The following is a 26,093-nucleotide window of genomic DNA, read 5'->3' on the forward strand; positions in this document are numbered from 1 at the left end:
TTTGTGTAAAATACGGTTTTTCTCAGGTGTAAATTGGAAATAATTCGACCTCAGACCTGGATAAATCATCAAATATTCAATATTTAACATCTACTCTGTGTACATCCGGAAACCCCGGTGGTGTAGTGGTTAAGAGCTAGGGCTGCTAACCAAAATGTCGGCAGTTCAAATACAACAGGCGCTCCTTGGAAACTCTGTGGGGCAGTTCTACCCTGCCCTACTGGGTTGCTTTGAGTCGGAATCTGCCCGATGGCAATGGCTTTTTATGGCTGTGTACATTGCGGTGCTAGATGTTCATTGTGAAGGTTTAAACACTGATTGTACATTGCTCAGGGAAATTTGTGTCTTTAAAAAGTTAATAACAATTGCTCATTTCATATTTCCAATGACAAAATTTTATTCAGTACTCGAGATTGAATAGAATAATAGGAATTTCAATGCCACGGAGGAATAAAAAATGAACAATTTCATTCAGACTTGAGATTTGGGAAGGACTAGATACTACGTCAGTAGCACCCATGTAGACTTTCTTTGTTAGAAAGGACTAATTAATCCTTACAGAATACAAAGCATTGCACTTAAGCACAAATATTATGCAAACTAAAAAAAAGAAGAAATTTAGGGCTGAAGTCTCCTTAGCTTGAGTAGTCAGGAAGCCTGAACATGGAGAGCTGGAAGAAGTTTATGAAGGTACTAGAGCTTCCCAGATCTTGGACTGCTTAGTGCATACCTACCCACCCCAGGGCATGACACCCCTTTGAAAGACACTGCTGTCTAGGCAAAACATATCTTCCTTGCTTTCTTTGTAACTTTTCTTTGTCTACTGAGATCCTCATGGAAGCCCTTTCTCTTTCCCTCCTGTGTATGTGGAATAAAGACAATAGTTGGCATCTGTAACGTCGCGGGCCTTGAAATTCTGGATTTGCTCTTACCTCCTGCAGTTAAACGTTTCTGAATTTTGTTGCTTTCCCCTCAGCAGTGACTTCCAGTTGCCAGGCATCTAAACAGCAGAGAATGCGGTTCTGTGGGCCAATACATTTGTGTTTAGTAGGCACAGTTACCTCCTGATAACCCTATCTTCGAGATCTTCACACTAGTGGCTTTTAACTTGTTCAAGATTTTAGCAATACCATAATCTCAGTGTATTAAATATTAACGGACTCCTTCAGATTCCTTGAGCCTTAAAGTTATATTATGCAGATCCGTACAGTGTTTCCATGGTGCAGAATAAAAGTTACGGTAGGCTTTCTCGCAGCAGCGTTACTACAAACGTCACTCCTGCCACTGCCGTTCACAAGGGCCCACTTGACGTGAAATATTTTGAAAACAGTGCCTAAGTGGAAATTACGCAGAGGCAAACAGGCGGAAATAAGAATAAACTGAGCGTGGCTGGCAGAAACTAGGAGGTTAGCTGTTTCTGGAAGAGAATGCTTGGTAAAAATGGAAAAAAATAAAAAAAAAACCACGCGCGGGGGGCAGTTGTTAGATCTCCGGAGGAGGAGGTCGTTTCCCTCGCCGTGGGGCTTCTGGAGCGGGGGAGGGGCTCCCCAAGGGAGAGGAAACAGCCTCTCCCCCAAAAAAAACCACTTCAGGGACTGCAGCTTCTCCCCTCACACCCCAGGGAGCAGTGCTTTCTCAGGCCACGATTCTCGCGACCCAAAAATAACTACACAGATGTAAGGCAAGGGGGCCAAAGCCTGCGGCGCAGGGTGGTGCTTAGTTACAGCCTTATCGCTTACAGCCAGAAGCCACGAAACCTAACCCCGGCCAGACTTTTATAGCGAGTCCCTCGAGCCCCGCCCTAGCAACTGCTCCTAGCAACGCCTCGCCCTCCGGCTCTGCTGTCTTATCAGCCTCCGCCAGGCCCTTCCTGTTCCCCTCCCCCGCCAGCGCGGCCGGGCGGCCCGGCTCACGTGACTGGCCCCAGGGGAGGGGCGGGACGAGCGGAAGGCGTGAGGGGCGGGGCTCTGGAAGACGGGCTGCGTCATCATAACGCGCCAGACTGGTGGTGGCGCCGGGTGTCTCGGGCTGTGGAGCTTCTGGGACTAGGTGAGATGGCGGAGTCTGCGGCGCTGGTGTGGATTCGCGGCCCCGGCTCCGGGTGCAAGGCGGTGCGCTGTGCCTCGGCTCGGTGCTCCGTATGGGATTTTATCCACCGTTACTGCCAAGATCAGGTGACGATCGCGGCTCCTGGAGGGGGAAAGAGGCGGGCGAGAGGCAGGACTGGGTGCGAAGAGGGCCTGTCGGGGATGCGTCTGTTTTCTGGGGTTTTCGGTGTCTGAGGATCCCTAGTTTTAAGATGCTTTGAACTGGTACTGAGGCTTTCCTTTGCTTTTGTTTTGTGGTGGTGGTTTTGCCTCCCTATAAAAGGAGAGAAAAACCCGCTTACAGGTGCAGCCCTTAGTCCAGCCCTCAGGCACAAGCATTTTGGGTCTCAGTTTCTTCAGCTGTAAATGAGGCAGTTGTACCAGAGGACCTTTAAGACTCGTGGCCCTACATTCATAAGGTGGTTCTGTGACGTGCGTTTTGCCTACTAATCACACAGCTGTGTTACCTTCAACCTAGAGAAGGACAGCTGAAGAGCGATGAGAGAGGGAAACGAATTCATGTGGTCGGGGCCGAGGATTCATGCTTGTGTTCTGTTGACATAGATTCTTAGGGCCTGTCATTTGTTTTCACTAATCTTTTGATCTCATTTGTCCGTACGTATTTTTAAAAACCTATCAAGAACTTCCAAAGTTGCTCGTGTAGTTTTACTTGATCCTCAAGTAAGCAAGCTTTTACCATTTGTGATATTTACCCTGTTCGGTTAGCTAATGAATTCAGTAGTCTCCTTAAATCTAATTTAAATTTGGTACTTCATCTAGTGAAGATTTGATGGCGCTGTGGTTAAGCGTTCGGCTGCTAACCAAAAGGTCAGCAGTTCGAATCCACCAGCTGTTCCTTGGAAACCCTCAGGGGCAGTTCTCTGTCCTGTAAGGTCGCTGTGAGTCGGAATGGACTAGATGCAATGGGTTTAAGGGTACTTCATCTAGTACTGTTGTTTCTATATCACCGCACCTCTTCGAGACTTTCCAGGCTACTTCCTCTGCTTGTTATTTATGAACTTCACAAATGTTAATACTACAGTGTAAACCAGATCTTTAAAAGACTTGGACTTGTTCCATGAAGAAGCAATGTGTGCTTGCAAATGTGGTTTTTCAGCTTGCTCATTTTTCTTCCTACACTGCAATCCAATCTAAAGACTGTCAGCAGAACTTTTTTGACCATCTGAATGAGGAAATATTTTCCAAGAAGGTCTGGGTTTACTATCTCTGAAAGTAACTTTTCTCCTGAGTGCAGTTTTCAAACTTACTGACAGTTGATCCAGAGTGAGGCCAAAAAAATAGTATCTTAGTTATGAGAAATGTTGGTAATAAGAATTTTTAAATAAGAAGCAAGAAACGTAAATGAGTGGATTCAGTCAGGCATCTTAGAAACAGGATCAAACAGATAAGAATAGGAATGTAAAGCTTATAAAAGAGCATTTGATGAGATACTGGAAGAAACAGTGCTTTTACACACTGTGCTTTTTAGAACAAAGCTCTTCTAACACATGATCAAGATGGGGTTAACTCCCCCTGGGAAAGTAAAAATCTGCCCTGCTGTTCATCAGACTGATACAGCTGACACAGATAAAGCCAGCTGCTTAGTTAATAGGAAACAGTATTTCTCCCAAGGACACAGTGTAGTGGTGAAATGTCATAATGACCTTGAGAGTCCCCTGCTTTCTTAACTCGCTGAAAAACCTTGGACTTAAAATCCTAGACTATAAGAAACTTTGCTATTTGAAATCATTGCAGTAAGAATGAGCCATCCTACTCTTGTTTTGAGAAGCTAAGTCACTTTGATACAGAGAAGCACTTGTGATTTCGAACCCAGGTGCAGAGCTTCAGATGAGGGATGTCTGAACATAGCTGTTCCACACATAACTGTACTTTCCAAGGAGACAGGAGCCTGGATCCACTCGCAGTCTCTAGACCCAGTGTTGCCTCTTTTACACATGGCTCTGCTTTATTTTGATCCTAACACATTGCTTCATTTACATTTCACCTAAACTCCATTCTTGCCCCAAATCCTATAACTCTGTCTTTTCTTTTGTTCGTGAGATACCCCATGATTCCTCTGGTGCAGCGAGTCAATAAACTTGACTTTGGTGGACTACACGCTTGTCTCTTGTGGCCTTAGGTCAGTTGGGCTGAGACACACATCATACTTTGTGCTCGAAGTGCTTTATAATTCACAAATGGTTAAATTGACTCTAAATTTTTTTCCGCCTTTTTTTTTGCCTACTCAAACCCACTGCCGTCAAGTTGATCCCAACTCATATCGACTCTATAGGATAGAGTAGAACTGCCTCATAGGGTTTCCAAGGAGTACCTAGTGGATTCGAACTGCCAACCTTTTGGTTAGCAGCTGTAGCTCTTAACTACTACACCACTAAGGTTTCTTTTTTCTTATTTGTGACTATTAATTCACAAGAATGCTAGCCAGCAAAAAAAAAGCTTGTTGCCATCAAGCTGATTCGGACTCGTAGTGACCCTGTAGGACAGAGTAGAACTGCCCCATAGAGATTCCAAGGCTGTAATCTTTACGGAAGCAGGCTGCCACATCTTTCTCTTGCCGGAGTGGCCAACGGGTTGCTTAGCAGCCAAGCACTTAAGCACTGTGCCACCAGGATTCTTTAAACCTGACATAACCTGGGGTCATCAAGTCAATTCCAAGTCATAGTAGCCCTATAGAACAGGGTAGAACTGTCCCATAGGGTTTCCAAGGAGTGGCTGGTGGATTTGAACTGCCAACCTTTTGGTTAGCAGCTGAACATTTAACCATCGTGGCAACAGGGCTTCTAAACCTGGCATAACCTAACCTAACCTGTTGTCGCAGAGTTGATTCTGACTTATAGCAATCCTGGCTAGTATCTGGCAATAATAGCAGGCACTTAATTAGTATTTGTGTAGTGAATGAGTGAATGATTTCCATTTGAAATAGTTGTGTGGTGTGGTTCAGGACTAATCGTTCATAGTTTCCCTTCAGGAAGATACCAATAATGCGTTTTTCCTTTCCTGTTGGTGTGTCTATCTCTTTGCTCTTGATTTTGTAGATCAAATTGTATATCTCCTGGGTTCCTTGTAACTTTGAAAAATTCTCCCCTGTTGACTTATTTCACAGCAACAGAAACTTGTTTAGAAAGACTTACGGTATTTATTTTTTCTTTTTGTCACTTGATCTGAGAATTTCTGAAATACTATACATAGGAGGTTTGGGGGTTCTTGAGCTTCTGCAGTGATTGGTTGTAAACGTGGGAAAGGTAGCAGAAGAGACAAGCACTGGTTGCCAGCTGGTCCTAAAAATATTAAAGTTTATATAAAACTCTGTTGCCATTGAGTCAATTCTGATTCATAGCGACCCGATAGGACAGACTAGAACTGCCCCGTAGGGTTTCCAGGGAGCGGCTGGTGGATTCAAACTGCCAGCCTTTTGGTTAGCAGCCAAACTCTTAGCCACTGTGCCGCCAGGGCTCCAAAGTTTATATTAAAAAAACCAGTGCCATCAAGTTGATTCCGACTCATAGCGACCCTATAGGGTTTATATAGGTGTGTTAAAAACCCTGCCCTTGTCTCCTCCCTTCCCCCCATTCTTATCCTCTACCTACACGTGTCAGGATGTATATTGTCAGCTTTAAACTTGAGGACCACTCTTGATGTACAACTTGATTTTACCTGTTTGAAAAAGTCGGAGAAAATGGGACCCCCAGAGTTTGTGGATCTGAGCCCTGTACAATTTTCAACCTCAACTGAGATTTCCTACTAGAGAAGAAGAAGGAAGCAGTTTTTACTTTCACCCAAAAGAACTGAAGGTTCTTTGGTTTGTCCTGATTAGATAATATTAGGAAAAAATTGTTCCCAGAACCCTTCATATGAAATGACTTTTCTTTTAGCAGTTTTTATTTTCAATGCAACAAATACTGATTAAGTACATATTATCTGCTTATAACTGGTGATAATAAAAAGATAAACTAGGTCCTTTCCTACAAGAAACTTGTATTGTCTCATTAAAAGTGTTAAAAAAATCAAACTTGTCCCCAGGATGTGCCGGTGGAATACTTCTTTGTGAAATGCAACGGAGCCCTCGTTAGCACCAGTGACGCCGTGCAGCATGGAGCCATTTATAGCCTGGAGCCCAGGCTCCGTGGTGGAAAAGGAGGTAGGAATGAATGCTGACTGCCTAGTTGTAACATGTCTGTGAACTCTAGCCGGAGTTATTAAATTAGCAAATTCCCTGTCTCTGTAGTATGCCAGCCTTGTTTCGCCCTGTGAAATCCTTTATTTACTTACCTTATATTGAATATTTCCCCTTTTATTTGCGGGGAAGAAATACTGTCTGATACAATTTCTACCCTTTCCAGTCAGATAGTTCCTGGGCAGCCCAGGCTCTCAAACTTTGGGAAAGCTTAAACGAAGAGAGGTGACCAGTATTCTGTCTGGTTCGCTAAAGGAAGAGTTTAAAACCGTTAAACCTCCCTCAGCTTTTATCAAGACTTTGTTTAGTTATTATAGTTCCAAAGGAGCTCTACAGTCACCTTAGGAGATACAGTTGTTGACAGGTGGGGGTAGATTAAGGTCCTGGTTGTGTTATTCATCTAGTAAGAGAAAAGGAACTAAAAGCGTGAACATAGAATGCGAACAGTTCTTTCTATTTCTCCTGACACCCTAACGTATCATCCCCAAGCGCTTTCCGGATCTGCAGTGATTTGGTTGGGTTTTCAGAGAGCTGATGTGTCAGACTGTAACCATCCTGCTGTTTGAAATGATCAGTAAGAATGCAGCATGCCGTATCAGCCAGTGACAGCTTGAAATTGCCTTTCCTTTTAGCTCATTGCAAAATCTCACCATATCATTTTTCAAGTTATTAACGGGAATCCTGGGATCGCTAGCCCTGGTAAAGCTCTGTGCAGGTACACTATTTCAGAAAGGTAAAATGAAGGGCAAAAGGCATTAGATTGAATCAAGTTTGTCGATCCTGTTGGCTTTGCTTCCTAGGTTAGAACTTCGAGGTCCATCTCCTTTTAAAAAAAGCAAGAAAGAAATAGAATTTACCTTTAACCCTGTGATATAATACTATTTTCATAAATTCAGCTTTTATCTGTCCTTGAACATGTTTCAACCTGTATCCTCCAAATACATTTGCTCAGGTTTTGGGTCCATGCTCCGAGCGCTTGGTGCTCAGATTGAGAAGACAACCAATCGAGAGGCTTGCCGGGATCTCAGTGGCAGGAGACTGCGAGATGTCAATCATGAAAAAGCGTAAAATACTCTCCTTTTTTATTTTTTTGAAAAAAGAAACATACTTTCCTGTCAATAATGATTATATACAAGCTATGCATATCTGAAATGGAAATGTTAAATGTGCATGTTCTAATTTATTGCTGTTAGATTGAACCTTTTCCATAATTTAATAATTACCGTTGGGTTTTCAGTAAGTCCCTTACAGTAGCCAGTGAGCATGGCACGCTTTTCTGAGGCAGTGTCACAATACGAGCAAAGGTGCCTCGATTTGGTTGGGGGTAGGCGTTCTGTATATAAAACCATGTATATAATATATCCATTTAGTTACACCTCTTCCTCCCCGCCTGTAGAATGGCCGAGTGGGTAAAACAACAGGCCGAGCGCGAGGCTGAAAAGGAGCAGAAGCGCCTGGAGCGCCTGCAGCGGAAGCTCGCAGAACCCAAGCACTGCTTCTCCAGCCCCGACTACCAGCAGCAGTGCCATGAGATGGCCGAGCGTCTGGAGGATTCCGTCCTCAAAGGTGAGAGTGAGCATTCATCAGTGTGGTCAGCAGGCACCCCTGAAGCTGGCTGTTCCAGACCCTTCCACACGGCACACAGAGAGCAGTTCTTAAGCTTTCATGAATCACAGACCTCTTTGAGGTCTTTGAATCAGGTGAACCTCTCCCCTCAAAAATGAACTGCACACCCCCAGAACATTTGGCATCCTTAACCCCGGAATTCCATGGGCCTGTGGACCCAGGTAAGAAGGCTTGTCGTGCTTCCTGGGGATAAGCTAAGTCTTCAGGAGGTGTCCAGACCTCAGCATGATGGCTTCCGGTGTTAGGTCAACCTTTTAGTGGTTTTTAATGGGACCGATGCTCATTAACTTTTATATTTTTAGCATCCAAAGCATTAGGCTAGAGCTTTTGTGGGTACAATTGAATAAGAAGGAATCTTTTCCATCAAAAAGCTTATAACAGGAAAGATAAACATATGCAAATAACTAGCACAAGGTGATGAATTATTAGGTTTGGTGAGGGCTCGGTCTGAATCTGTCAGCCTCAAGGTTGCAAGTTGGACATGGGTGCTATCATCGTTTGCTTTAAAAATTTGATTCCAGAACCAGAATCCTTATTATTTTAAATCTGTGCACATTTGAGATCAGTCTCATTTTAACCATATAAGATTCTGATAAATTTAAATCTGTAGCCGTTTTATTCCTTTGCAGCTCTTTTTTGTAATCTGGACTATTTATAGTTTCTTAAATTAAACTTAGTCCTTATAGTGGAAACTGAGTTGTTTAAATTTCTGGTTAGGTATGCAGGCTGCCTCCAGCAAGATGGTATCAGCAGAAGTCAGTGAGAATAGGAAACGGCCTAATAAATCAAAGACGAGCAGAGGAGCCAGCGCCGAAAAAAGAAAATGCTTTTGGTGGGTTTGTTTCATTGTCATTCCAAATTGATGTTTGATGACTGAGATGATCTGTATCCTTCTTGTCTGTCTGTTACAAACACATTTTTAAGTAGTGTTTGATGGGGGCTCAGAAATTTTCCAGGAGGCTGCAGTCTTCAGGTTTCAGTGATTGTCACATTGTACACACTAGTAATGGCTTTTGCTATAAATACCATTAATAGTATCTAAAGAACTTATTTTTCCCCCTTAGGGTGAGACATCGCATAAAAATGAATTCTTTATACTTGAATTACTTTTTGGTGTTGAAAGAGTTAGCTTTCAAAAATTCCAGGTGGAGGCCAGGGCCATTCTTTCTGTTTGTTCTGTTTTCTCTGGGGTTTTTCCGCAGTCATCGTTGAGGTCTTGGCTCACTTTGCCAGCCTTCTGTTCACCTGGTTATTTCCTCTGTTCTCAAGTCTGTTTAGCACTTGAGGATGAAAACCACAACAGTACTCACTTTTTCTTACCCATGTTCCAGTAGTTCTCCTGCCCTTCCCAGTTGGTCCTCTGGTTGCCAGCTCACTTGAGTTGAGCCAAGTTCTAGAAAGTGACAAATGCCCATGGAGCTTGCTTCCATGTCGGCCTCCTCTTTGGAGATAGGAAGATAATTGTTGACCAAAGATCGTGTAACTCCGTAAGTCCAACATAGAGTTTCATTGTTCTTTCTGAAATGGGGACTGTTCCTGAGAGAAAAGGTAATGGCATTTCCTGTTTTTTTTTTTTTTAAGTCAGGTTTATTGAGATATTTTTGAGGTATATGGTAAAATTTATCTTCTTCAGTTGAGCAATTCTTTGAGTTTTGAAAGTATGTAATATACAGTCATGTCACTACCACCACAGCCAAGATACAGACTATTCCCATCACCCTGAAAAGGTCCCTTGTACCCCTTTGCAGTTAAACCACCTCTGACCCCTAGCATCACTGATCACTGACGTGATTTTGTTCCCATGGTTTAGTATTTTCCAGAATGTCATACGGCCTTTCGTGTCTGGCTTCTTTCTCTTAGCGTAATGCTTTTGAGATTTATCCAGGGTATTACGAATCTCAGTGGTTCATTCCTTTGACTGGCAAGTATTACTGCAGGGTGTAGATAGACCGCAATTTGCTTATCCCTCCTCCAGTTGATAGACATCCAGGTAGTTTCCAGTTTGGGGTGATTATGAGTAAATCTTGGGAGTTTCTTTTAACTGTTTATTATTTTATCTTATTTCCAACAGTTGAAATTAAGGCAGTGTAGGGGAAAAAAAAAGCTGTAAGTAAAATCAGTTTTTTTTAAGGGATTCACAGCTTTGAAAAAGAGGTCCTCCTTGGATGTTTGGGATGGTTGATTTGGCTCACTGCATTTTTTTTTTTTTTTTTTTACTCTTAATTCCACTTCTAGAATATCTTTTTCTGAAACTTATGCTCTATGTCAAGCTAGCAGATACTTTTATTCAGACAGTGTTCCCTGCATAAACTGCAACTCTTTTTTTTTTTAAGTAGATGCTATAAATGGTATTAAGCCTTTTTTTTTTGTCTCTGCTAGGTTGGGCATGGACGGACTACCAAGTGCAGAGGGTTCCAGTTCTGAGAGCTCAGACGATGACAGTGACCAAGCACCTAGTACTTCTGGAGCATGCTGTCAGTCTCCCAAAAATGGCAGTGATGGTGTTGAGATGGCAGCCGAATATCCCAGTGGTTGTCATAGACCTCAAGTATTGAGTGCAGACTCTGGATCACCAGAAGAACTACAGAAGGACCTGGTGATTGGCTCTGGTAAAGATACACGTGAAGACTGGCATGCTAAGCTAGAAGAGACCTGGGCCGAGGAGCAGACAGTAAGGAAGATGGCCATAGAAACCCAGGAGACCCAGGACGACAAGGAGGCAGAGAGTAAAGAAGCCAGAGAAAAGGAAGCAGCTGGGGCTGGACTGAACGGAGAAGACGAGACAAAAGAAATGACTGATGGGGAAAGAGCTGCCAAGGTAGCACCTGAACAAAACGGGGAAAACACCCCCGCTGCCAAGCTGGAGGAGAGCCAGTCAGGAAACACAGTAAGTAATTTTGGGGTCAGTGTCTAGAGCCAAATCAATTTTACCTCCACAATAAATCAGTGAAATGAAAATGTGCTTTTTCCTGTTAGCTGTTTAGTAGAAAGGGTTATTTAATACTTAGAAGATGATGGGCAAACTTGCTTTGTCCCTGGCAAAATCCTTAGATTTTTTTATTTTTTTTAGCCCCAGAATTTATACCATTTTGCCACTAGGTGGTGTCCTTGTTTCCATATTTCATCAATTCCAAGAAGCATGTTTTTCACATTTTAACGTCTCTGAAATTGTATGTATATCAATTTCATATTATAGCTTAATTGGCATTGTTTTCTTCTTCCTTAATGATACATAAGATAAGGGGACGTATTGCAGTAGACGGCGTTCTAGATGTGATGAATTGGCTCATTTTTTTCTGTCACTGAATTTGTAGTTATTCTGTTTTTCCTTCCCATGTGCAGTGTAGTTTGAACCATGATTGTCAGCAGTTGTGAATCGTTCCCATAGGAGACGAGCCGCTCCTTTCTAGTGTGTAATGACATCTTAAGCACAACACTCAGCCTTTTTAAAAAGTCATTTTCATTGTCCCTACATTCCCCCAAATATCTCGTCTTCACCGGACGGACTTCCAGCAAAAAAACGTTAATGCTTACTCTTTTAAGCTCATGGTTTGCTTTTTAGAATAGATAAAACCTGAACTACTTGGTTTCTTTTGATAAACACAAAGCTTATCATTTAACCATGACCTCCCCTCTCCGCGGCACCTAAGCAGAAAGGATGGACTGCCCTACTTTCGATGACTAAAGGGTCTTGTATTTCTCTCACACCATCTCCGTAAGCATGTAACTTTTATGGTACTCTTATAAATTAGGAGCTTTACCCTGACAAAGGTCTTGGAAAAATGAATACAGGAAAAGTAGAATTAAACCTGATTTTCCTTTTAACATTTCAGCCTTTAGCCATAGAAGTTTTATTCTTGGTATTGTAATAGTAGTTGCTGTATTCATAAAAACCCCGTGTAATGCGCCAAAGACCTAAGTGGTGTCATCAGGAGTCGGCCATGAATATAATGAAGTCTAACAAAATGACTCTTTTTTTTTTTTTTAAATACAAGTGGCAAATAGAAAGGAAGAATGTCTTTAGAGCTTTTAAATATTTAAAAATGACCTGTGAGAGAAAATTTATTTGTTCTTTGAATATACCCACTGCCATCGAGTCAATTCCAACTCATAGTGAGCCTGTAGGACAGAGAAGAACTGCCCCATAGGGTTTCCAAGGGTGTAATCCTTACCGAAGCAGACTGATACATCTTTCTCCCAAGGAATAGCTGCTGGGTTCGAACTGCCGACCTTTCAGTTAGCAGCTGAGCACTTCACCACTGTGCCACTAGGGCTCCTTTCTTTGAATATAGTTTTTGAAAACACTAGATGTGAACATTTTCATTGTCTGCAGAGCAGCCATCATTAGAAATATTTAATTTTGTCTCAAAGTCTGTAAAGGTACTTGGTGGATAGAACAGCTGCAAGTCTGTTGAGCAGCGTTTGAATTTATTGGGTTATATAAACGGGAACTCTGACAATCAGCCTTAGTTATCAGAGTAGAATAGAAAGCATTAAGATTATAGAATTAATGGATTCATAGGCATGATGATCTTATTAAAATTAAGCTTTTTAGGATGCTTGCTCTTTTTTGTGGTCATTAGTGTGGGGTAAGCCGAATATATCTTGGTGTCGGGATTTTTACTGGAAAAGAAAAAGAGTCGTTAAGACTCTTGTTCAGGAATCCTATAGTTCTGTTACTGTTCTGATTGCTTGTTTATAAATACATAGATGAAAAATTAGTGTTTATTAATTACGTATGTTGAGAAGGCATGTGCAGTAGCAGTTGATTATTAAAATTCAGAAGCAAGATATGGCACATTATATGAAAAATCCTTAAAAAATATAATGTAGGTAACAGTTAAAGTCTACAAGATGGATTGACACAGTGGTTACAACAATGAGCTCAAACGTAGCAATGGTTGTGAGGATGGCACAGAACTGGGCAGTGTTTCGTTCTGTTGTATGTAGGGTCGCTTTGAGTTGGAACTGACTTGATGGCACCTAGCAACATTCATTGGAAGAAATAATGTTCTAATTATTTTCTTTTTTTTTCCCCCCCAGGGTATTGGTCAGGGAACTATAGATTTACTAGCCTTCAGCTCTGTTGCGCAATTGGAGTTGCTGGGTTTGGATCAACTCAAGTCCGAACTGATGGCCCTGGGACTGAAATGTGGGGGCACTCTGCAGGAACGAGCAGCACGGCTCTTCTCTGTCAGGGGACTGTCGAGGGAGCAGATAGACCCAGGTTTATTTGCCAAACCTTTGAAAGGGAAGAAGAAATGAATTTCATAGAATTGATTTCCTATTTCTTCATACTGTCTGGCACTTACAACCTGCATAATATTGACTCTCGGCCATTATTCCTGTTGATATTAAAAGCTAACTTTTTAATAACTCAATTTTAACTGTCCTTTTTCATTATTACATTTATAGAGTTAATTTATGAAATCATCTGAGTCTGAAGTTTTCTGTGTGGGAAAGTTTTTGATAACATTGAATTTCTCTAATAATTTATAATTATAATTTTGGTTTCCTCTTGTGTCATTAAGTAAGTTGTATTTTCAAGAAATTGATCCGTTTCATTTAAGTTGTCAAATTTATGAACATAAAGTTATTCCCAGTAGTCCCTTATCCTTTTAATGTCTGTAGGGTCTGTAGTGATAAACTCCTTTACACTCTGACACAGATCATTGCTGTTCTCTTTCTTTCCTAATCAGTCCAGCTAGGGGTTTATCAGTTTTTTTGATCTGTTGAAAGAATCAGCTTTTTTGGTTTTGTTAATTTTTTCAATTGTTTATTTTTTGTTTCATTAGTTGCTTTTATCATCTTAGTTTGTGTCTACTTTCTTCTTTTTCTTTAGTTTAAGGTAGAATCTTAGGTCATTGATTTCAGACCTTTTTTTTTCCCTAATATATAAATATTTATAAGCTATAAGCTTCCCGTTAAGCACGGCTTTAGCTGCATCTTAAAACATTTTACTATGTTGAATTTTTCATTATTCAGTTGTAAATATTTCCTAATTTCCTTTGTGAATTATTTGACCCATAGGTTATCTAGGGGTATGTTGTCAAATTTACACATTTTTTGTTTTGTTTTTTCGTAAGTTTCTTGTTAATGGTTTCTACTTTAATTCCATTGAGGTCAGAAATTCTCTTGATGATTTCAGTCCTTTTAATTTTATTGAGACTTGTTTTATGGCCCAGTATATGATATATCTTGACGAATGAACCACGTACACTTGGAAGGAGTATATATGCTGAGTCCTTGGGAGAATGTGTTTAATGTCAGTTAGGGCAGGTGGTTGATAGTGTTGTTCAGGTCTTCTCTTCACTAAGCTTTTTGTTTATTTCTGTCAGATGCTGAGAGAGGGGTATTAAAATCTTCAGTTATGATCATGGAATCGTCCACTTCTCTAATTCTCTCAGTTTTTGCTTCATGTTTTTAAGCTCTGTTATTAGGTTATATTATGTCCTCGTAATGACTTGACCTTTTTATTATGAAATGTCCCTCTTTATCTGTGATAATACTTTTTAGCTCAAAGCCTACTTTTTGTTATACTAATATAGCCACTCTAGCCTTCTTGTGCTTACTGTTTCCATAGTATACTTTTTTCTGTTCATTTGCTTTCTACTTACGTGACTTTATATTTGAAGTGAGTCTCTTGTAAACAGCATATACGTGGGTCTTGTATTTTTATCTTTCCTGACAATCTCTACCTTTTAATTAATATTTCATCTATTAACATTAAATGTAATTATGGAGACAGCTTTAGATCTACCCCTTTACTGCTTTTCTGTTTGGATTAGTTAATTATTTTAGAATTGCATCTTAATTTATCAGCTTTTTAGTTCTTTGCCTAATTTTTTAGTGAGTATTCTCGGGATTACAATATACATTCTTAATTTTTCAGTCTGCCTAGAGTTAATGTTGTGCCACTTCACATAAAATGTAGAAATCTTGCAACTGTATACCCTATTTTTATGGAAATAACCACTCCCTCCCATGAGGTATTTTCGTTAGCATCACCATACCAATTTTTTTTTACATGTTGCTGTTTAAAAAAATTAGCATAGCGTGCTTGCAAACATACCTCAAGGTGGGAGGGAGCAATTGGCAAACAGACTTAGAAGGTATGTGTTAGTTGCATAAAAATATGGTAGGTCCATTTACCATCCTGTCTTTTATGCTCTGTTGGTCATGTATATTAAATCTGTATATGTTATAAGCCCCATAATAGGTTATGATTTTTACTTTGACTTATAAACATATGTATTTTAAAGAAATTAAGAGGGAAAAATAAATCTGTTACGGGTTGAATTGTGTCCTCCGTAAATATGTGTTACACATCCTAACTCCTGGACCTGTGGTTATAATCCCATCTGGGAATGGGTTTCTGTGTTAAGTTAATGAGGCAGTATCAGTTAGGGTGAGTCTGAAGTCAATCTATTGGGAGATATAGAAGAAATTAAGCAAGGGAGGAAGCAGAGATGGGAGAAGATAGGTGCCATGCCACATGAAGATCACCAAGGAACAAGGACCTGGCGACAGGGAGAGAAAGCCTTCCCCTAGAGCCGGTCCCCTGAATTTGGACTTTGCCTTCTAAACTGAGAAAATAAATTTCTGTTTGTTAAAGCCACCCACTTGTGGTATTTTTGTTATAGCAGCACTAGATAACTATGACAAAATCTTCTATATTTACCTACAAATTTACCGTTTCTGACGCTCTTCATTCCTTCATGAAGATCTGAGTTTCTATCTGATAACGTTTCCATTCAGCCCGAGCTTCCCTTAGCATTTTTTATAGCACAGTTTTGCTCATGACAAATTCTTTTTCTTTTCATCACTTTCAAGATCTTGTTTCACTGTCTTCTGGCCTCCATTGTCTCTGATGACAAGTCAGTGGTAATTCAAATTTTTGTTCCCTTTGTAGAACATGTCTTTTTTCTTTGGCTGTTTTCAGGTGTGCTTAGGTACGTTTTTCTGTGTCTTAGTCCTGCGTGAGGTTTGCTGAGCTTCTTTGATCTCTAAATTTATGCCATGAATCAAATTTTGGGAAATTTCAGCCATTATTTCTTTAGATATTTATCCTACCCAGTTTTTTCTCTCCTGTCCTTTTGGTACTTCAGTTACAAATAGCTAAGCCTTTGTATAATCCCTTAAGTCCTTTTTTTTTTTTTTGCCTGGCATGGTGTTCTGTAAAAGGTGGGATCTTGCCGGGTGCTGTTCCTTCTTCCAAATGTCAACTCCCTCCAGTATCCTGACTGCTTCTGATAGCTCTCCAGTGTATTCAGTTAGTTGTTTTTTTATATTTTTTCAAGGGCTTATAGTTAACTGCAGGAAGGTTGGTCCAAAAATAGCTGCTCAGCCATACCAAAAGCAGAACCTCTATTATTGTATTTAAAATATGTATATGAGTATAATGAGTTAGAAGAAATGCATATATTTTGAACTGTGAAAAGATAGTTTTAACTTGGTGAAATTGTTCATTCACACATTTACATACGTGCACATACACACATATAGATACACATGTACAGTCACACTAACACTAGTTAAAGGGTTCTTAACGCCTCAGTAGGGTGGTCTATAAAACTACAAATGAAATTACATGCACAATTTTGTGTGTAAGTGCTCTTATCCTGGGGCGAGTGAAGCGTTTTAGTGCAGTGGCCAACAACTCAAATTCTGGGGAGTGAACTTGTTCACATCCAGCTCATATCACTTCACTAGCTACGTGACTCTGGACAAATTATTTAACCTCTCTTGGAATCAGTCTATTCAGCTGTACAAAGAATAATGGGAAAAATGGTAGAGTCACTGGGAGATTACCTGAAGTATGAATGTAGAGTACAAAGCAGACGTTCATTTAGCTATTGTTTTTATAATCTGATTTTCAAAAAGTATTCCTGCAAGAAAGAGAGCCTCTGGCACAATTCCCTTCCTGGTATTCGGGCTTCTCTGTTTGTGTAGAAGAACCATTATAACAGAAAACAGCTGTGTGATGAAATGTGTTGGGCAAAACTGGACAGTAAATAACTGTTTAAGAAACCAAAATCCTGTTCAAAGAGATCACAGGTGGCAAGGATGGTTGCACAACCTGGAAAATCTAATCAGTGTCACTGAATTATACGTTTAGAAATTCTCGAATTGGTATATGTTTTGTCATGTATGTTTTTACCATAATAAAAAGAAAAAGTGATCACAGGACTTTGAGTAATTTTAAATTTTCTCAGAAGCACATTGAAAAATACAAAGTAACAGGCAGAGTTAATTTTAACATGTTTTATTTAGCCCAATATGTATAAAATACCATTTCAACCTGTAATCAGTATTAGAACATGATTAATGGGATGGTTTACATTCCTTTTTTGCTACTAAGTCTCTGGAATCGTGTGTATTTTGTACTCACCACACTTCTCAGTCTGGACAGGGCACATCGTAGGTGCCCAGGAGCCCCCCGTGGCTGTGGTTACTTACTGTACTGGATAGCACAGCTCCAGAACACAGCAAAAGGACCCGTCTTCGCCCAACCCGTGTGTATAGGTCTGGGTCAAAGCTGAACCAGGTGAGGGAACTTGGAGCTTTCAGCATGCTCCTTGCCCCTCCAGCTGCTGCAGTGATCACACCAAAGTGTGTAAAATGAAAGCTCTGTGAGGGCTCAGGTGTCACACACGCAGGGTGGAGGTGTCTCTTCTACAGGGACATGGTACGTGCCCCTGGGCACAGGCTGTACCTGGTGCGAGAGTTGTGGTCTGGGATCCCTGGTCTCAGTCTTGGTGTGTGGCTAGGTGACCTTGGCAGCAAACAGTTGAGGTATCTGTTTACCTTTATGAATGGAGCTGTAAGGCATAGCTAAAATTTGCACAGCGTGATAATTAAGCTATTAAAGGCATCTTGAAGTGAACAGTTGTAAGGAATTAGAAATGTAGACAAATAGTGAAAATTGGAGGGTATACTGAGAAGGATCCCCGTGCTAGAAACCTAAAAGGTTACCAAGGAGATCCCTTGGTACAATTAGTCACTTAAAATAGGAGCACAATTTGCCCAGGAGCTGTGGCATGTTTGCCTGTTGAAGCTCTGCCCATCTTTCAAGACAGCTCACATGCTACCTCCCTGGCTGTGGGCCTCAGTGAAATGACACAGTGGGCTCTATTCTGCAGACCTATATCGTTTCCAAATGTTAGAAAGCATGCAAGCCTATCAGTAAAACGTTTGAGGGTATGTACCCCCAGATCATGTCATTCACCTGTTTGGAGCCTTCCATTTGGTCCCCATCTCACTGAAAAAAAGACCATGGCCACCAAGCCCTTCACAGCCCACCCTCTCTCCTCTCGGACCTCTGCTCTGCCCCACTCACTCCACTTCAGCCAAGGTGGCTCCTCGCTGTTCCTAGAACCAAAGACACTCTGGGCCCAGGGCTTCTGCACCTACTGTTCCCTCTACCTGCAACCTCTCTCCCTCTAAGGTAAAATTGCAGCAACTCCTCCCATCCACACACACCCCTGCCTTTCTTTCATGCCTGTTTTGTTTTCATAATACTTATTGCCAGTTAGGAGTCCCTGGGTGGCACAAACGCTTAAGTGCTGGACTACTAACAGGTTGTCAGTTCAAACCCACTTAGAGGTGACTTGGAAGAAAGGCTTGGCAATTTGCTTCTGAAAGGTCACAGAAATGAAAACCCTATGGAGGACAGTTCTACTTTGCACACATGACAACTGGTTTGGTTATCATGTTACTAAATGTCCGTTCCCCCTCCTGGCGTAGAGGATAAACTCCATGGAGCTTAGAAAGTGCTCAGTAAATATTGTTGAATGAATGAATGTACAACTGTACTAATACGATGCCCTTTAAGACAGTGAAGAGAATTCCTAATCCTCCATCCCTCAGTGGGTGCTTGTGCCTACTTCGAAAACTTTGCTCGTAAACGTGGAGTGCCTTTGACGGTTGTTGAGGAGAATGACTGGAGCTTCCCATTTTATCAAAATAAGATCTGAGAGCAGTTGAAGTGCCCGCCCAAATGGCAATCACAGAAAGAGATCCCCCTGCTCACCACCTGCCAACCATCAAAAATGTTACCAGTTCCCGTGAGGAAGAATTTTCTTGTTGCCAGTAGAGGGTGCTGTGCACTAAGAAATGCAAGCGGAAGCAGCGGCCAGAGAAAACCGCCCTGGACAAAGGATGGGAGAAGAGCTGGCCGGGAAGTGGGAGGTGGGAGTGGCAGGTAACTGGATCCCTGAGAGCCCGGTGAGACCAACTGCTCCCCACGGAGTGAGCGGCAGACAGATAGGTGCAGCTGGCCTGGATTTGACTAGGCTCTGTCCTTTCTGATTCTTGAGTTCTCAGATTTCACTTCAATTTTCATTCTTTACCAGATGTGAGACATTTATAGTCTTCCTGAGTATCTCATAATTGTTACTTCTCTCCTCAACAAACAGCACTTTCCTGATCACTGGCTATTTTTTTCTGTTGGAGGAATTTGAGTAGCCTTTGTGTATGGTTGTGTCCTATACAGCTCTGACATGTTTATTTCCGTCTAATTCCCTCATGCCCCTGATGCTTTGTTTCAACTTGGTTGTTCCTCCTGGCCTGAGCTGCCCTTAAAAAACAAAGAGGAACAACAACAAAACAGTTGCTCAGGGTGGGCCCCTGTGTGTCAGGGTAGAACTGTGCTCCATAGGGTTTTCAACGGCTAATTTTTCAGAAATAGACTGCTTTTTTTTTAGACTGCCAGGCCTTTCTTCTGAGTTGCCTCTGGGTGAACTTGAACCTCTAACCTTTCAGTTAGCAGCCGAGCATGTTAGCTGTTTGCACCACCCAGGGACTCCCCACTGCTCTTAGATGGGACAAAAGAGGCCACTGTCAGAGCCCAGCATATCAAAGTCACTGAAACACAAATATGTGTATTATCTTTCTCTTCAGTCTCTTGAGCATTGTGTTTGGAGGCTCGCTAACAGATTGAGTGAATGGGATTGCAGGAGAGGAGCAGCCAGGGGAATCGCCCCACAGCCTGGAGCACATGGGCTGAGAGCCTTCGAAGGGTGAGGATTAGGGTGTAGGGAGGGCAAATCCCAGCCTCTGCCCCAGGAAATCAGATAACAAATGGCTGGTTTTTTATAGTTGGTTCCCCGCGTTGCCCCAAGTGGTTATCCAGGCAGATGGGGTTCCCCAGAAGTACCCCTTCCTCCCCTCCATTCACCTGTGGAGTTTTCCAGGCTCCTGGAACTGCCTGGAAATCCCCTCTGGGCACAGTGAGGCGTGAAGAGGGCCACATGTCTGGAACGTAGGGAGTGGACAGGTGAGTCCCCAACCATCCCCCATCAGGCCACGTGAAGTCCCTGCTTGTGGAGAGGCCCAGCAACACTGGCGTTTGGGGAGTCCCGCTTCTGCGGCTCCTCAGGAGGCTGTTGGACACGGGCCTCTGTGCCATCTGTAACTCCAGGCTCCGGTTTTATCTGCATCAAATTAACCTCAGCCTGACTGTAAAATGGTGCAACCATTATGGAAAACGGTATGGCGCTTCCTCAAAAAACTAGAACTACCCTGTGCTCCAGCAATCTCACCCTAGGCATATACCCTAAACCAAAAAACCAAACCTATTGCTGTTCAATTCCAACTTATAGTGACCCTACAGGACAGGGTAGAACTGCCCCCACAGCGTTTCCACGGCTATAAGTCTTTATGGAAGCAGACTGCCACATTTTTCTCCCACGGAGCGGCTGGTGGGTTCAAACTGGCTGGTGGGTTTGAATCACTGACTTTTCGGTTAGCAGCCAAGTGTTTAACCACTGCGCCACCAGGGCTCCTTGGTACATACCCTAGAGACCTAAAAGTAGTGACATAAACAGACATATGCACATCTATGTTCATTGCAGCATTATTCACAATAGCAAAAAAATGGAAACAAATAAAATGTCCATCAATGGTTGAATGGATAAGCAAAATGTGATAAATACACATAATGGAATACTACACAACCATAAAGAACAATGTTGAGTCAGCAAAACATGGATGGACCTGGAGAGCATAATGCTAAGTGAAATAAGTCAAGCACATAAGGTCAAATATTGTATGATCCCTCTAGAAGAAGATAAAAATAGGTATACATAAAGGGGCCAAGGTCCACTGGTAATTACCAAGTGGGGCACGGGGGAGGGGGGAGGAGAAGCACACTTTAGATCGGAGATGCTTGCTATTTTCGGTGATGGGAAAAGTGGCACTAGATGTGGGCGTACTGAGCACAGTATGACCAAAGTAAATGATTTTGCCAAGAAGCACTCAAGAGAAAAGGATGCCTGTACTAAAGAATTTGGCATATATAATATGGCAACAACTCCAACAATGACCAAAAAAAAAACGGAGCATGTGATCACATATGGATGGGTACAGGCGTATAGGTATATGGGTAGGTACAGGTGTGTACATATGTGAGAACAGAGAGAAGGATCTATATATACGTGTAAATACAAATATGTGTGTGCAGGCAAATATATTCATTGAAGACACAACTACAGGTACTCCTCAGACATAACCAAACACCTTCCGAGATTGGTTTTCTAGGTTCAAAAGCTTAGGAACATAGTGTCATGGGACAACCCAGTCAATTGGCATAATGTAGTTCACAAAGTTCATGTTCTGCATCTTAGTGAGGTGAGTAGCATCTGTGGTCTTAAAAGCTTGCAAGCAGCCATCTAAGATACAGCTATTGGTCTTGTCAGGAGCAAAAGAGTAAGAAGGAACCAAAGTCTCAGAGAAGAAACAAATATACAAGGCTGGTGGCCTACATGAGCCATGGCCTCATCTACCCTGAAACCAGAACTAGATGGTGCCAGCTACCACTTTGGATCATTCTGATCGGGGTCACAATAGATGGACCCCGATAGAATGGGAGAAAAATACAGAACAAAACTCACATTCTTAATAAAGACCGGACTAACTGGACCAGTTGAGACCAGAGGACTCCCTGAGACTACAGCCCTGAGACGCTCCTTAAACCGTGAACTGAAAACTATCCCCGAGATTACCTTTTATTGAAATTGCAGAGGCACACAAAATAAAGGATGGTACCCATAAGTACGGTGCTCTACTGAAAAACCATCTGTCACCCCAAACTATGACCCCTGAACACTCTGCTAACCCAGAACTGAAACCATTCTCGAAGGCCACTTTTCAGACAAAGATTAGACAAGCCTATAAAACAATAAATAATACACGTGAGATATGTGCTTCTTAGTTCAATCAAATATACAAGACCAATGGGCAACTCTCATCCAAAAGCAAGAAGAGAGGGCAGGAAGGGACAGGAACTGAAGGAATGGACACAGGGAACCTGGGATGGAAAGGGGGAGCGTGCTGTCACGTTGTGGGGATTGCAACCAACGTCACAAAACAGTATGTGTATAAATTTTTGAATGAAAAATTAACTCGAACTATAAATTTTCACCTAAAACACAATAAAAAAATGAAAAAAAAAAAAAACTATTCAAAAACAAAAACCAAAAAACCATCTAAATAAGACCAAAAGCAAAGATGAGAAGACAAGGGGGCAGGGCAACTAGAGCACTGGAAACGGAACAACCAGAATGCAATTAATGAGAATGTTGACACAATGTGAAAACATAACTAATGTTACTGAACAATTTGTGTGGAAATTGTCAAATGGGAACCTAATTTGCTGTGTAAACTTTCACAAAAATACAACAAAATATTATTTAAAAAAAACAAACTTATCCTGCTTATTGATTGGTATTATCATAAGTAAACAACAGGCTTTGACTTAGAAAACAAATGTATTTGAATAAAATATCATGGTTATCTTCTTTTATGCTGGAGTTCTACATAAGACTTCATTTATAAAAAGATCTATCATTGAAACAGATTTGAAAGCTTCTAGTCTATTTCTTTATGTCACTGTGTGGAAACATGATTTTTGGAAAAATGGGTTGATCATGAGTGAAGCGGGGGAAAAAAATAGGATAAAAAATGATGCCGAGATACAAGAATGAAACACTGTACCTGTTGTAATGTTAAAAGAGGCCAGATAATAAAACTTGTATGTATTTTGTTAGGTGCTTATGGACTCGGTTCCAGCTCAGAGATCCTATGTACAACAGAATGAAACACTGCCTAGTCCTGCGCCATCCCCACAATCTTTGCTGTGTTCAAGTCCATTGTTTCAGCCACTGTGTCAATCCATCTCATTGAGGGTCTTCCTCTTCTTCTCCGACCCTCCACCTTACCAAGCATAATGTTGTTCTCCAGGGACTGGTCCCTCTTAATAATATGTCCAAAGATTTGCTTCCAAGGAGCATTCTGGCTGTACTTCTTCCAAGACGGATTTGTTTGTTCATCTGGCAGTCCATGGTATACTCGACATTCTTCACCAATACCGTAATTCAAAGGCATCAATTCTTCTTTTGTCTTTCTTATTCATTGTCTGGCTTTTGCATGCATATGAGGCAGTTGAAAATACCATGACTTGGGCCAGGTGCACCTTAGTCCTCACAGTGACATCTTGGCTTCTTAACACTTTAGAGAGGTCTTTTGCAACAGATTTGCCCAACTCAGTATGTCATTTGACTTCTTGACTGCTGTTTCCAAGGGAGTTGATTGTGGATCCAAGGAAAATGAAATTCTTAACAACGTCAAACTTTTTTCCATTTATCATGTTGTTTGTTTTTGGTCCAGTTGTGAGGATTTTTGTTTTCTTTATGTTGAGGTATAATCAAATGAAGGCTGTGGTCTTTGATCCTCATCAGTAAGTGTTTCATGTCCTCTTCACTTTCAGCAAGCAAGGTGATAATATCTGCATAACACAGGTTGTTAATGAGTCTTCCTCCAATCCTGATGCCATGTTTGTCTTCATATAGTCCAGCTTCTCGGATTATTTGCTCAGCATACGGGTTGAATACGTATGGTGAAAGGATACAGCCCTGACGCACACCTTTCCTGGTTTTAAGCCACGCAGTATCCCCTTGTTCTGTTCGAACGACTGTCTCTTGGTCTATGTACAGGTTCTGCATGAGCACAACTAAGTGTTCTGGGAAAATTTATACAGAGGCTGCAAAATCATTACGTAAAAACAAAATTAGGCCTAGGAAAAAAAATGCCTGGAAGGACATTGGGGAAAGCAGAAATGGATTATTTCCCCCTCTTTCCAATCTCCTATGTTCCCTAAATGTTCTATAATCAGGTTACTTTTACAATAGTAAAAAATGTTAAGGCTTTCTTGGTGGAATATGCCACTATGATTTGGCTCAACTTTATTCAACAAATACCTTTTGAGCTCCTACCCTGAGCTCTGCCCTGCATCAGGCCCTGGGGATAACTTTCTTGCACAGCGAGCTCAAATCTAGTAACAAAAGCAGTCTATGTGATCACAACAATATTATGCAATAATGAAGTGTGTTGTTAGTTGCAGCCAAGTCAGCTCCGACTCATGGTAACCCCACGTACAACAGAACAAGACGTAGCCCAGTTCCATGCCAACTTCATGATCATCAGCCTGAGTTCACTGCCGCAGTGTGGTGTTTTCTAACCCAGGGGGCACTATATCGGACAATATTCTGTTGTGATTCATAAGGTTTTCATTGGCTAATTTTCAGAAGTAGATCTCCAGGCCTTTTTTCCTAGTCTTTAAGCTCCTCTGAAACCTGTTCACCATGGTGACCCTGCTGGTATTCGATATACCCGTGGCACAGCTTCCAGCATCAGAGCAATGCCTAAGCCACCACCCTAGGACAAACTGACAGGCCGGTGGTGGAATGAAGTATGTACATAGAAGGAAGTGTGACCTACCCCATCTGAGTCACTTGGAGGTGACTTGGGTTCTGGGTTTTGAAAGAAACCCGACCCCCACCCCAGGCAAAACACAGCTGTAAAACGAGGTGCTTTTAAGTTAGAGATAGCATTTGTATGTCACATATCCATTTGTAAAATCCCTTCTGGTAGGTGGTGGTGCCTGGCTAAGGTAAGGAGGCTTTAGCTGCTGCCCTTTGCCCCCACCATCTCCATAGTCCTTGCTGACCCTTTCCAAATAAACACACAATCTGAGTAGAAACACTGTTCAAATACCTTATCTAATTGGCTCCTCACAACAACCTTCAAAGTAGATGCTGTTATCATCCCCGTTTTACAGAGGAGGAAACCAAGGCTTACAAACATTAAATAATCAGCCCAAGGGCCCATAGCTCAGAGAAGGCAGAAGAGGGGGTGACACTGAGGTCTTCCACTCTGGGTCCCTTCCACCTGACTATTTCCAACCCCTGTGGGCCTCCTTGGCCTGGCTGACCCTCCCCTAACCTTCCACGAGTCTGGCAGTGTCTACGTTGGGTTCTTTCTCAGCAGGATGTTCGGTCTTGGAGCCCCACTGAAGGGCTGGGCGTGGCTTCTCTAGGCGTGGCCTACAGCAGCCAGCAATCTCAGCCAGCCAAGCCTGCCCCACCCAGGAAAGATGGTGCCAGAAAGGGCCTCAGGGCCTCTGCTCTTCTCTCTGCCTCTGTCGGCCCCCCAAAAAGGTTTTTGGAAGAGGTCCCTTCCCTGACCTTCCTTCCACCCCAGCGCCGGCTCACTTGGGGACTGAGAGCCTTTCCTTGTTGTGAAGTGGCCTTGTGTTTGCCCACCCCTCCCCTAGGAGCTCACTGGTGCCACCCGGGCCTCTGGGTCCTGGACGGCTCAGAGAGACAAACCTCCCCAGCTGGGCAAAGACCCCCAAGGACAGAGGGTCGCATTTGGCTGATTGGCGGGGGCCGTTTTGCCAGCGGTGAGGGCAGATTAACAGTTCAGTTAACGTCTGTAAGCCTCATATTCCTTATCTGTAAAATAAACCAGTGGCCGTGGAGTTGACTCTGACTCATGGCGACCCCATGAGTGTCAGAGTAGAACTGTGCTCCACTGGGTTTTCAGTGGCTGGCTTTTGGGAAGTAGATCACCAGGCCTTTCATCTAAGGCATCTTCAACCTTTCGATTAGCAGCCAAGAGTTAACCATATGTACCACCCAGGGACTCTTCTAGGTACTTAGGGACTGAAACTATCACCTTCTGCTTTTTGGGGGTTTTTTTTGCTCTCAAACAAAACCCCAGGGGTCGGGGGCGGGGTATAGAGTCAATGAACCAGACCCTGCTGGCATGAGAGCTTGTGGGTGTGGACTCTGAAGCCAGTGTCCTGTGCTTGGTACAGGCTGTGCTTCAAGGCTGATACGTGGGTT

General features: G+C 42.2%; 1 protein-coding gene across 1 annotated transcript; it reads left to right on the forward strand.

Moving 5' to 3' along the window:
- The first annotated feature begins 2,054 nt into the window (after positions 1-2,054).
- SDE2 (SDE2 telomere maintenance homolog) lies at positions 2,055-17,493 on the forward strand. The gene is made up of 7 exons (XM_003410931.4): positions 2,055-2,174; positions 6,129-6,246; positions 7,235-7,346; positions 7,679-7,848; positions 8,626-8,740; positions 10,288-10,795; positions 12,952-17,493. Exons 1-7 carry the CDS (start codon positions 2,055-2,057, stop codon positions 13,171-13,173), a joined length of 1,365 nt encoding a protein of 454 aa, XP_003410979.2. The 3' UTR covers positions 13,174-17,493.
- Positions 17,494-26,093: the final 8,600 nt, after the last annotated feature.

This window comes from Loxodonta africana, chromosome 25 (assembly GCF_030014295.1).
Source record: "Loxodonta africana isolate mLoxAfr1 chromosome 25, mLoxAfr1.hap2, whole genome shotgun sequence".
NCBI lineage: Eukaryota > Metazoa > Chordata > Mammalia > Proboscidea > Elephantidae > Loxodonta > Loxodonta africana.

Bases quoted from the DNA above. Each gene is read 5' to 3' on its own strand.
- SDE2 (XM_003410931.4), top strand. From the start codon at position 2,055: ATGGCGGAGTCTGCGGCGCTGGTGTGGATTCGCGGCCCCGGCTCCGGG. The intron at 6,247-7,234 runs GTAGGAATGAAT...ACATTTGCTCAG, and splicing joins GCTCCGTGGTGGAAAAGGAG to GTTTTGGGTCCATGCTCCGA. The intron at 7,347-7,678 runs GTAAAATACTCT...CCCCGCCTGTAG, and splicing joins GATGTCAATCATGAAAAAGC to AATGGCCGAGTGGGTAAAAC.